Here is a 12,057-nt window from a genome sequence, read left to right as displayed (position 1 = left end):
TAAAAATACATGACCATGAACCAAATCGGGAAATTAAAAAAACGCGCTATAATTACTTTGCTCGCCGTGTCCACCAGCAACAGCAGCAGAGAGCTGTCGCCGAGTCTGGGCCAAAGAAGACCTTAGCAACATTTGAGAGACCCGTCCTACAGCCGCCATTTTCTTTTTTGAGAGGCTCGGAGACCGGAAGGAAGTTATTGGATTAGAAGTGTCACGTGGAAGTCAGAAAGCTCTCCGAGGCCACCAAGCGGTGGGACTGTAAACTACAGCGACTCTGTAAAAAAAACTCAGTTCAAGATCGCTGTCATTCGGCATCTATCAACGATTCATCGGTATTTTACATTTAGAAAAATGTGAGAAATTTGTTATTTTTATTCAGTGCAATGCAGTGCAAGAATGCACATGTGAATTCAGTTTAACTTGTACAATTATTGAGAAAATATTTACTGAATAAAGTTGTAATGAATATTAAATATAAAAGTTGCACTAAACGTTATGACATTTGGTTGTCAAGACAGCAAATAGTGAGTACAATGTGTGCTTTATACAGTATGTGCTGTTCTCAATGCAAACAGTACCAAAAAAAAAGGCACTGTGGTATTGTGATTGACATACAGTCCATAGTTTGGGTCCTCTTGGATCAGTGGTGATTGAAGACTCTGGTAGGAAAAGACACTGATACAAAGTTATTTCACTTGTTTGTGTCCTGGATTTGAGGTGAACTGTGTGAATCATCTGTATCTATCAAACATTTTTACTGCATACTCTGAAGTAATAGGTTGTATTATATATTAGAAAATAAAAATAATAACTGAATTATTGTAGACACATGTAAAAGTGTGTGTTTAAAGTGTTTCTCTTTAAAGGGGAGGACTTTGCGTGATCTCATGATCAGAGTCCAACGAGAGAGATTCAGAGATATTCTGGTTGATGAAGGTAAGTGATACATGTTCCCCTTGTTGTGTGTTCATTCTGGAAATGATTTTGCAGTCATTGTTTTCAACATTTATAGAACCATGACTCTGTATGAATGTGCATTAATCACTGTGCCGTGCATGTACAAATAACACCATCAATTATACATGGAATAGTCAGGATATTGATGAAGACAATGCTTTTATATCATAATTTAAATTTAGCGAAGCATTTAGTAAAATTAGCTGTACGCATTGTTGTAAAATGGCAAAAATCCCTTTTATTTTTTGAATCGTTAATAGTTAACATATTAGGCTTGAAAACAAACAAGAGAGATTTTGTTGACCTCTTATTTGCCAAGACTATGGACTGAATACTTTCAAACAACTATAAGCTTTTCTCTTAGAAATGACCAATTACAATAACATACTTGGACATTTAATATTTTACAAACTGCAATAAGAATTCCCAGAAAATCTGCTCATTTTCAGGAATGGAGTCTCAGTATCATGTGTTTGGGCCGACTGATGACAGCTCTGTCCATGGAGAGTACAAAATGACTGGACAAACTGGTAAAACATGTCCTTTAATTTTGATCCAATAACGTCAAATATCACCTTAAATTGTGAATACATGCCTGTCATGTCTGTCAGTGCTGACAGGTATGAAGAGGATAGTGGTTTGTGTCCTCTATGGAGTCCTGGTGCTGCTCCTGTTGATTCTGCTGATGGTCACTGGGATTAAATGTACGACTTTAAACTCACTTTTATTCCAGTTTTCATGTACCTAATTCACCTTCTTTGTCTTACCATGTAACCATTTGTTTGTATCTTAAAGTCTCCCAGTTAAACAAGGAAATCACTGACGTCAAACTCAACCTTGAGAGAATCAGCAATGGAAAAACAACTTCATTTCCCAGTTTGGGTCAGGAAATGGTTTTCAGGTCTTGATTTAATGATGTTCAATCAATGCTCTTGTTCATCTTTGGTTTTATTTTATTACGTCCAAACTTAAGGTGCAAAAACTGTGCAGGAGGTCTTGTTACAGAGACTTGTCCCCGTTAGAGGTAAACTTTGAATCTTTTAATATCAATCAAATCAGAATTCAGTGGGTTTCTTCCAAATCCGGCTCTCTTGACCTGTCTTAATCCTTTTCAAACCAGGAACCTGTAGGGAAGGGTGGATGTCTTTCCAGAAAAGCTGCTACGTGCTATCCAGCACGACCATGACCTGGAGCCAAGCTGAGGAGCAGTGTCGAAAACATGGAGGACACCTAGTGGTTTTGAATAATGTTGAGGAACTGGTAAGGTTCAAGGTTACGCCATTTTGGTCCCATATGTTTGAAGGGGAGTCGTCTTTCTGTGACTGAATACAGGACTCTGATAAGGAGCACACATAAACAGCATATCCTTTCTCAGAACAAACAAAGTCTTCAAATAACTTGTTGTTTTTTATATTTCTAGGACTACATTTCAAAAGTAGTCAATATCAAATATAACCATTGGATCGGACTGGTGGAGCGAGAACACGAGGGACACTGGAGCTGGGTGGATGGAACGGACTTCAATTCAACCCCGACGTAAGAGAGCTAATCTAAGTTAAAGCTTATCTTAGGGTTTTTTTTTAATTTAAATATGTTAAACTGTAAGTAGCACATTAATTGTTTCTCCTCTTTTACATTTTTTGTGTTCAGTTTCTGGGATAATGGTCAGCCTGACAACTGGGACTACAGTGAGAATGGAGAGGACTGTGGGCAGATTCATGCTTCTGAGAGACGCAAACGCAAGATGTGGAACGATGCAGACTGTAATCTGCTGTATCACTACATCTGTGAGACAAGGGCGTGAGAGACAGATGTAACCTGTCTGAGCTTCTGAACCCTCACCAACATGAATTAACACTGACAAAAAAATATGTTTTAAATATCAGTTTATTCATTTTAAGATTCACATTATGGATAAAAGTTGCATATATAGTCTACGTGGGAGGTATTTGATGTACAATAAAATCAGTAACATTGAGCACAGTTGATTTTAATAAAGACACACTCTACAAAGTATTTCTGCCCGGGTCCTTCAGCTTTACTTACAGCGACCACTGGGAAGGTGGTTATATCCTTAATCGAGTGAGGGAGAAGAAGAAAAAAAAACACACACTTTTTTTGTGTCCATTATCCAAATTCTGTTACAAAATCTGTAACTTAATGTTATGCAATTACTGACAACTCAATATCAAATATTTGCTTGTGCTCGTAAGCGTTGTTGAACACTCACTCAGGCAGGTGAGGTCTTGCTGGCCTCGTCACACCTGTAGCTGCGTAGTTCAGTGTCGGGGTTGTCCAAGACGGGCAGCAATCGTCATGTTGCATGGCATCAGTGCAGCACTGGTCGTGGGCCTGACAGCATCTAAGCATCAGCACAACTACCTTCTTTTCATCATGACAAAGCAAACAACCTGCTGCTGAGGTTCAATTGCATAGTTTCTTGACTTTAAGGAGATCTATAAAATGTAAAATAATACTGAAAAATGTACATCACAAGGAGACGTCTTCTTGTCTTGTTTTGTCTGAGCAACACTACAAAGCCCAAAGATCATCAGTACCGTCACGGAGAACACTTAATATTCACGCAGCATCTGAAAAAATGCACATGACCAGTTTTACGGGAGGACATACAGATATTTACATTCAAGGAGCTGGAACAAGTATATCCACTGTTGTCGGTTGGCTAAGGATCAATTAATCAAAACCTAGTGGTCACAGAACTATTTTTTGCTGAAGAAACAGTTGTGTTTCAGTGCTTTGAGCAGCACAAACTAAATTGATTTCACCTCCATTGTCTTGGAGTGACTGCAGGAGTCTCAAGGGACAATATTTGACAAGCTTTGTACACAAAACTTAAACGGTTGCGCGCAACGGCATCATCAGAGGTAAGTAAGGATTTCATTTTTTTTTCATAGTGTGATATCACTTTGTAAATTTGATTTGGGCTTTTAGTGAAGGCACACCCAGATTTGGAAACAGATCAGAACAGACACCATCAGCAGTATTACCTGTCAAGCTCATTAGGTGTACCAGAACCTCCCAGCCCACAGTAGCAGCCATAGTCAGTGTAGTCCATTACTGGCCGGTGCAGTGCACAGGAGCATCGCCCTGAACTGCCACACAGCTCAGTTAAACAGCACTATGCGACACAATGAAGACATTGCAGACAAAGCTAGTTCCCATCTCAAAACCACCATGACTTTAAAATGTCCCTGATACCAATAAGACGTGTATTACTCTCAAAGTCACCCCGGTGGCTTTCTACTTCCTAATACTCAGGGCTGGGAGGCTGAGCAACAGGCTGAGCATGGAGTGAATCAGATGCATTTGCAGGTGAAGATGTGGAATGTAAAGCTAAAGAGAGGGTTACCCAATCTCTTACTTTACACATTATGCAATATGTATACACGTGTGTTTTACATATAGCACGCACCGACATATACACACACGTTTGTCACATGTTTCTTGTGTATATTATTTTCTTTATCTAAAGTGAGCGAGCTTGGGTAATGTGCAGTGGAAAGTCTTGGGAACTCTGACAAGTGCTAGCTATTTACACAGCTGTGTGTTTATATTTAACTGCTGTTTGAAAAAAGCTAACCTGAGCAGACAGAGTGAGCAGAAAGAAACTAGATCAGGCAATATTTGATTTGTATTAGGTTTAGGACTTAGAAAATAAAAGCGACAAGATGAAAAGGAAATCATGAAAAGATATACTGCCTATCCTGTAAGGGGAAAGTGGACGATGTAAAATGCTGTTCCAGGTTAACTAAAGGTGATGCTGAAGACAGAATCAGTTTAATGACGACGTCAAATGAAAAAAAAAAGAGATTTTGTGAGACCAAAAGTTTTTGACTGCTTCTCCGTAGAGATAGCTGGATCTAAGAACAGAAAACAAAAAATGGATCCATCTTATATGTTTTATTGGCACACCTGTAATATAAGGTGTTTAAATACAGGCTGAGGAAAACATAATTCTCAAATAGAAACTTTGCGACAAGTAGCTCCTTATCTAAAGCGCCCACCCTGTCTCCCTCTTATCTCTAGCTTTCTCTCACTTCATGTCATATAAGAACAGGCTGCACCAAAAACCCATGTTCTTCTGACTGCAGCCATGAATCTGAGAGCTCCTCTACTGCTGCTGCTTCTCACTGGTGAGATTGAACAAGCGGTCCATGTGTACAACTTCTGAAAAAATTTAAATAACACATATTGCAAACATGTACGGTTTGTGAAATTGTCTTTTCCTCTCAATTCATACCCTTCTTATAAGGATAGACATTTTCTGATTCATCCATCATGTGTTCCTATTTGTCTGCTTCACATTTAACCAGCTTGTACGGCCAGAGGTGCGTTGCTGCCCAGGGCCTTATGGCAGTTTGGGAACATGATCCAATGCGCTCAGCCGGGCACTAACCCTCTAAAGTACAACGATTACGGCTGCTGGTGCGGCTTCGGAGGAACGGGAAGCCCTCTGGATGAAGTGGACATGTAGGATGAAAACGTTGCCCAATTTTGTTTTCATCAATTGAAGAGTGAAATGAACTTGTATTATTCTCCTGTATTCTTAGGTGCTGTGAAGTGCATGATAAATGCTATAGAGCAAGTAGATTGGCTCCTGGATGCGGGGCTATTGCCGACCTCCCCTATGTTATTGTCTATGATCACACCTGTTCAAATGAACAAGTGACCTGCTCAGGTAATGTGATCCCCTATGATGGCTTGTCCAACTCATTTTAATTTAATATTTGACATATTTTAGTGCATGTTTGGCAAAATTCTGCAACGATATTGTTGAGAAATAGAAAAAAAATGATTTTAAATCCAGATTTTGTGTGTAATTTATTGGCTTTTTAAAAGTACAACACAGACTATAGCTGTACAATTAAACAAGGCTGCACCTGTGGCCCTGTGTGTAGGTACTGTACATGCAACAGTATTTAAACAGCTATATATAGCTACACAGGTTTGGTCCCAGTCAGCAAACAAATGCTTCACTAGTACTGCTGAGCCCTCGTACACTGGTACTTACTGATGAACAATTTCTGAACAATTTCGTGACACAACTCTGTCTCCACAGCTACCAACAATAAATGCCAGGCTGCCTCGTGTGAGTGCGATCGGGTCGCAGCTCACTGCTTTGCTCAGGCTGCATACAACCCTGAAAACAAAAACCTGGATCCCAAAGTCCACTGCGTCAACTGAGTTATACAACCCACAAAAACACACAATTTCTAACCTATTCTTTTTTAATTCTTTTAAATGTCTTTGTAATCTGTACACAAAACTAGATGTAAAAAGAGTTTGATTTTGTACAATAGCATCAGTTTGAAATAAAATAGGCAATTGATATTTTCAGTGTAAGTCACTTAAGTTGATTTTCAGCCCTTGCATGTCCTTGTGTTTGCTCACGTATGAAGAGCTTGTGAAGCAGCATTGCTTATCGTACCACTATATGTTTCCAGCCACAATTCCTATTCACTTAAATATGTAAAACAACACCTTTGTAAAGTTCAGGCAGCTTTCCGTTTGCGAATTATGTCTTGTAAGAAAGAAAGCTTTAGGCTGTAGTTATGTTTGGATCATGAGTTGACAAACATTAAGCAGCAAGTTTGACTTTAAAACATTTTTAATTATATTATGAGATCACAGGATGGTAAAAACAGATGGATCAAATATTTTAAATTGATATCAGGAATATAATTTGTTGCAGTTTAAACAAAACAATGCAAGCATCTGTGTACAACAACAGATGAATTATATGAATTTTAATCATGGCTCAGTGGATTATACTGGCTTGTACAGAAGTGTGGTCACATATTTCTTTTTGTATCGGTGAGTTGCACTGAGGACCATCACTCCGTCCTGAAACACAACCACAAGAAGAGGATTTTAATAAAAATGGGATTTAATAGCTGAAGTTTACAAAGTTCAAGCAGAAATAAGGGAAAGTCATTAAATATTAAGTTTTAGATACACTATAAAGAGGATTTATGTCTGTGTAATAGACAGAACAACGACTATTTGTTGATCAACATTGTATGCATGACATGCAGCACATAATTTCCCAACAGTTTGATCAAAATCCATTTGGTGTTGAAGATATTTTGTCTCTCAGAAAGAGCAAGTCCATCATTTCCACCTGATTTCACTACGAGTGACGACCATGAACTAGAATTACCGCCTTGTGGTTTTATGCCTCCACAAACATAACATGTACTTTACATCAATGTCTGTCCAAAATGCCCTCACGTCACCATTTTATCCTCTTAGACATCAATTGTCATAATTAGCATATGAATTATTGAGTTATTGCCAAAAATATTCTTTGTAAGGTCACAGTGACATTGGACCACCAAATTCGAATCAACTTAAACCCAAATGCAAGTGGATGGAAATATTCCCTGAGATCACGTTGACGAGTATGGACTGGACAACCAGACGGACAACTTGAAACAGGACAAATGAAAAAGCCTATATGCTACTGTTACCTTGATGGAGAGGGCGTACAGGTGATTGAGCATTACATGGTTGGGTTCTGGAAGCAGCGTTGGGTCACACTGATGAGGATTTAGAGAGAGGATGAATTTGCATCAATCGCATGCTGTCATAACAGGTTTCTAAAGTTATGTGCACCAGTGAGATGTGCATGTTTTCCAGCATCGAGCCTGTACTTACAGAAATACCCGTGTCCTTGTTGAGCAGCACTTGCAGCAGGTGGGGAGGAAGGTAGGGAGGATACTTGATTTTGTCTTCTGGCTTTGTCACATATGCATCCTGTAGGTAGGGGCCGGGAGGGGAACTGGACAAGTCTGGGGAAGAATGAACACACAGCATTACTTTAAATACAGCCCAAAATCAAAAAAATTAGGTCTGAAGAATTCCTCAAGTTTGATTGATGCATTAGCAAATTTTGACAAATACTATCTACTACTCATTGGCTTTACTGCACCACGTTAAGTTTCCCACAAGTCATTTGTTTTAATGTGGTATACATTATAATGTTTAGAGCTGACTAAAACACTACGCAATAGTATCTGGGAAGTCTAAAAGTAGTTATTAACGAATTTCTACAAATGCCAGTACCTGACATGTCTGCAGAATCCTCAGAGTCGATCCGGAGAGCGTCAAAGACTTCAAAGTCAGTTCTCTTCACCTCGATGACATTATTAACCGTGCCAGTTTTTGACGTCACCACGGCCTGGGGGTGAGCGTAAACAGAAATTGGATAGACACTTGTGAGTGTGGAGTAGCCATTTCTTCAAACATGGAAAAATACAAGTGCATTGTTTCTAATACCATTCTACTGCATGTTATATCAAAAGGTGGACGACCTTCTACACTTAAGCTTTCACTCACCCCAGTAGGATCCAAGGTCCACTGACCGTCTACACAGAACTTGTACTGGTGCTCTCCCTCTGGCAGGTCCACAATAGCCACAAAATTTTTCTGACTGGGTTGAAAAGACATTTGCATGTTACATCTCCATCAGTACATACAGACCGGTGATGTACAATCTGGTGAAGCATTCTGCACGAGTCAGAATACCTTTTGTTAAGCGGGATCTTGGTGGCCCAGTTGTTAAAGGAGCCAGACACAAAGACTTCCTTGGCGGCCCCGGGCCACTTGAACATAGTGGGTCTGGCCTGTGTTGGACTTGTGCTATCACTCTCCATGTCCTGCTGCCAGGCCAGATATTCCTGTATTTCCTGAGGAGCCTAGACAGCATGATAACAATGTAGTATGAGAGCACCTTCCACCTCTGCCACTTCCACAACATAACACGTCCTGACGGAACGGCAGGCTGAGAGAACGCTGAGGACGGAGTCGACTTGTTCGTGTGTTTGAATACTTCGCGACAGTAGTAAAAGTATGTTTTCTTGCAAACTTTTTGTTTTTTGGTCATCTGCGTCCTTCTTGTTAGAGCTAAAAAGAACAGATGTAACATATTAGCTTCTTGGACATTTTATTATATTTGTTTTCTGTCTGGAGTTTCAGGTAAGTTCTGTTAAGATACATATGTTACCTGCCAATTCAATTTTAAGTGATAGATTAGAAGAATAGTTTACATGATTGTATATTTGATGTAAATACACAAAGTATAGCGTTGCCTGTACATACAGTAGGCTATGAATGGCCTTGTATACATCTATAACAGATTTTTAGCAAATACTCTATTGATGCTGTTATTTTGCAGATTTAGTATTTACTGCTACTATTCCAGAATATCTTAAAATTGTATAAGCTCATTTAAATTGTATTTGTATGAATACATTTCAATATTTGTAATCTATTTGTTATAACTCATATGTATGTATATTTATACTAATGCTAACGTTTTACAAAAATATAGAAAAGGTTTTTATATTCATTTCCTTTTTTACAGGCAGCCTTGGACTGCAGCATCGTCACTCTTTTATCAATAAGCAGAAAGTATCGTCACTGACTAGTTGTTTGCTGAATGGTCAAGCAATGGTCAAAACACACACAATGAAAAGTTTCCTCGGACACCCTATCTCTGAATCATACCTTTGCGTCCTCTCTCTGATAAAGGTCTGCATCCTCCGAGGTGTCCATCAGGATGTTGGGACTTGCCTCTTTCCCTCCTTGTCCATCTCTGTATGACCTCTCACCATGACCCCCACTTGACCGGTCGCTGCTGCTGTTCCCCATTCTGATGGCATCAAACATTGCGAGACACACACACGGACACACACACACACACACACACACACACACACACACACACACACACACAGATCATGTTTGTGTATGTACTGGGACACACGGGGTAGATAGCACCAGCATACCCGGATGATCGCAGGTCAAACGATCCTCTAAAAACGACTTAACCGTACTTCGCTGGTGATTGTTGTTCAAAAGTTTTGTAGCAGCAACAATAGCCGATGATAATGAAAAATAACCCACCTCGACTTTCCAGATGAGGTTTGGTTCGATGTGGTCTTATCAAACGGAGGTCTCTGGTCTAGTGTACATCGGGTTGTGGGTTTCTGGACGTACAAACCACGTCTGGTGCTCTTATCGGTGTTGTTTCCGTCTCTGAGCGGCAGAAGTTTTCCTCTCGGACTAGAAACACAACACGCGGCGCAGAGTTCACCCTCACACTCACAGACGAGCAGTCCAGGTTTGGTTTATGCTTTCTTTTTCTTTTGCATGCCACTAGTTATTCTTCTAATCTCCTGAGGTCAGCTGCACTATGTGCACTTTCGCCATTTAGTGGAAACCACGGTGTGTGTGTGTGTGTGTGTGTGTGTGTGTGTGTGTGTGTGTGTGTGTGTGTGTGTGTGTGTGTGTGTGTGTAGTGAATAAAACACACCTCTTCCGCCTCCTGTCCTCGAGCGCAGGGTGTTCATGTTTAACCCGATTGTTGCCAACTATTTTGTGATAACGTTAGCAAATGGGCTAGTACACGTAAATTACACGATTACGGGTTTTACATGTACACGGGTTTTTAATCATAAAATAGCATCAAAGCTGTCAGTAACTTGTGTGATTTTCAGCAAATCGGCCGAGTTACATGTCCTTTGACGATGAAAATATAGAATAATATTGGTTTATTCATGAAGGAATCAAAAATCCTGGGTGAAGCGGCACTGCAAAGGGTCTCACAGTAAATCTGAATTAACAAGATAAGAACAAGGGGGAAAATAGTTTTATTCTTTAGATATTATATAGGTTATGCATTATTGGATCATTATTGGATGATTGGATGGTTGGCTCACAGACAGAATCATTTTTAAATACAGCAAACACATTTTGGCCACACAAAGATGTGTTTTGTGGTGTGCTGAAATTAAAAATCTAAATGACTATGCAGGGTGGTGTAGTGGCTCGCACCTCAGCGCCCTGCGATCCCAAACAGGGTTTCGGATAATGGATTGATTATGGTCCACATTTAGATATTGTGGTGCATAGGTCAGTCAGAGGCCTGTAAATCCGAACGCATAGTCATAGAGCCTTTTAAGATTTCTGCAGCTCAGCAGGGAAGTGTCCTTAAGCCATATCACACTTATTTATCTGAGGCGTTCTCACGGCTATCCTGTTTCATGTGGTTCACATGTCTAAAGTCTGTAACTCATAATAAACACAGTCAGCAGTATTGCAGTGTTATTCTTAACACTATAGGTCACCCCTTTCCTCCTCTCAGGGTTGGGGAGAGCTAAGTAACTATAATTCAGTTTCAGTCAGTGATTATTCATCAGACAGAAAAACACCTGATTAACAGAAATCTGTAGTTTCACATTTCTAGTTGGGGAAAAAAATCCTTTTTTACACAGTGACAGTATCCGAGTACAGTACGTTCTGTGTCGGCTCGTTTCAGCTGTTTATCGACGTTACATAATGTTTCTTTAAAAGTGTTCTGGTGCTATACATGTATGAACCCTCCTTTGCTGAACATGGAGGGCACAATGCAAACTGCTTACAATGTCCAGGTGCTGATCCAAATGTATGTCACCTTATTGTTGCTGTATCCTATATAGATTTCAAATAAAAACAACTTTCCAGTCATATTGTATTGGGTTTATTTATTTAGTTTTGTGTGTTATTTGACATTTTATAGCCACAGCATTTACATCTAAAGCAGACCAATATGTAGATCACAATCAGCAATCAATGATCCGCCGTAAAAAAACATAATGGAAATGTGAAACCGTCCATTAAAGGCCTTACAGAAGTCTAAAACAAAGAGTACAGTTAGGTTCTTGTACATATGACATAGGCTTTCCTTTCACTTTTGAACTACAACAATTGTAAAAAGTTCAATTGCAATATCATTTGCACAAAAAAACAAGATGTATTCAGCTGTACAGTGAGACTCTGCCAGCTCTTGCAAAACCTCCAGAGTTGTTGATGACAGAAGGCAAGCAGAGAGCTGCTCTGCTTCCTGTGGAGCTGATCTCTCCATCCCCTCTTCTCTACTTACACCTCCTCTTCCCCCGCAAGAGGTCACACCACATGCTGGAGAGGAAAAGGATACTTGAAATCTCTCTATCCTTCTGTTAATTTTTGCACCGTATATCTGCTGCATTCCTAGCGTGGTAAAATGCACAACAGTGTATGCAGTGATGATCACAAGGC

General features: G+C 39.7%; 4 protein-coding genes across 4 annotated transcripts in view; 2 read left to right on the top strand and 2 right to left on the bottom strand.

Moving 5' to 3' along the window:
• cox6a1 (cytochrome c oxidase subunit 6A1) overlaps positions 1–179 on the bottom strand; it is a 1,832-nt gene extending 1,653 nt beyond the window's left edge. The window contains exon 1 of the mRNA XM_068605430.1: positions 57–179. Coding sequence (XP_068461531.1) covers positions 57–159 — 103 coding nt within the window. The 5' untranslated portion in view covers positions 160–179. The remainder of the gene's footprint in view (positions 1–56) is intronic.
• A 1,400-nt stretch (positions 180–1,579) lies between these two features.
• Positions 1,580–2,815, top strand: asgrl1 (asialoglycoprotein receptor-like 1). Its single transcript, XM_068566366.1, has 6 exons — positions 1,580–1,661; positions 1,753–1,833; positions 1,931–1,981; positions 2,078–2,217; positions 2,378–2,493; positions 2,608–2,815. The coding sequence occupies exons 1-6, from the start codon at positions 1,580–1,582 to the stop codon at positions 2,759–2,761; spliced, it is 624 nt and encodes a 207-aa protein (XP_068422467.1). The 3' UTR covers positions 2,762–2,815.
• Positions 2,816–5,071: 2,256 nt separating this feature from the next.
• pla2g1b (phospholipase A2, group IB (pancreas)) lies at positions 5,072–6,162 on the top strand. The gene is made up of 4 exons (XM_068566367.1): positions 5,072–5,111; positions 5,292–5,448; positions 5,529–5,656; positions 6,038–6,162. Exons 1-4 carry the CDS (start codon positions 5,072–5,074, stop codon positions 6,160–6,162), a joined length of 450 nt encoding a protein of 149 aa, XP_068422468.1.
• Positions 6,163–6,568: 406 nt separating this feature from the next.
• Positions 6,569–10,237, bottom strand: prkab1b (protein kinase, AMP-activated, beta 1 non-catalytic subunit, b). The gene is made up of 8 exons (XM_068605183.1): positions 9,886–10,237; positions 9,487–9,631; positions 8,506–8,675; positions 8,317–8,410; positions 8,044–8,158; positions 7,636–7,769; positions 7,449–7,517; positions 6,569–6,822 (listed from the first exon to the last, which is right to left on the bottom strand). Exons 2-8 carry the CDS (start codon positions 9,628–9,630, stop codon positions 6,745–6,747), a joined length of 804 nt encoding a protein of 267 aa, XP_068461284.1. The 5' UTR covers position 9,631; positions 9,886–10,237; the 3' UTR covers positions 6,569–6,744.
• Between the last annotated feature and the right edge of the window lie 1,820 nt (positions 10,238–12,057).

This window comes from Clinocottus analis, unplaced genomic scaffold (assembly GCF_023055335.1).
Source record: "Clinocottus analis isolate CAN_PGR_092001 unplaced genomic scaffold, fCliAna1.0.p SCAF_7, whole genome shotgun sequence".
Classification (NCBI taxonomy): Eukaryota; Metazoa; Chordata; class Actinopteri; order Perciformes; family Cottidae; genus Clinocottus; species Clinocottus analis.
This window is presented reverse-complemented; position numbering and strand designations above follow the sequence as displayed.

Coding starts and splice junctions, on each gene's coding strand:
- asgrl1 (XM_068566366.1), top strand. CDS start 1,580: ATGAAGAGGATAGTGGTTTGTGTCCTCTATGGAGTCCTGGTGCTGCTC. Junction 1,982..2,077: donor GAGACTTGTCCCCGTTAGAG/GTAAACTTTGAA, acceptor TTTTCAAACCAG/GAACCTGTAGGGAAGGGTGG. Junction 2,218..2,377: donor TGAATAATGTTGAGGAACTG/GTAAGGTTCAAG, acceptor TTATATTTCTAG/GACTACATTTCAAAAGTAGT.
- pla2g1b (XM_068566367.1), top strand. CDS start 5,072: ATGAATCTGAGAGCTCCTCTACTGCTGCTGCTTCTCACTG. Junction 5,449..5,528: donor CCTCTGGATGAAGTGGACAT/GTAGGATGAAAA, acceptor CTGTATTCTTAG/GTGCTGTGAAGTGCATGATA. Junction 5,657..6,037: donor TGAACAAGTGACCTGCTCAG/GTAATGTGATCC, acceptor CTGTCTCCACAG/CTACCAACAATAAATGCCAG.
- prkab1b (XM_068605183.1), bottom strand. CDS start 9,630: ATGGGGAACAGCAGCAGCGACCGGTCAAGTGGGGGTCATGGTGAGAGG. Junction 8,411..8,505: donor AAGATCCCGCTTAACAAAAG/GTATTCTGACTC, acceptor TTTTCAACCCAG/TCAGAAAAATTTTGTGGCTA. Junction 6,823..7,448: donor TGTACGCCCTCTCCATCAAG/GTAACAGTAGCA, acceptor GTTGTGTTTCAG/GACGGAGTGATGGTCCTCAG.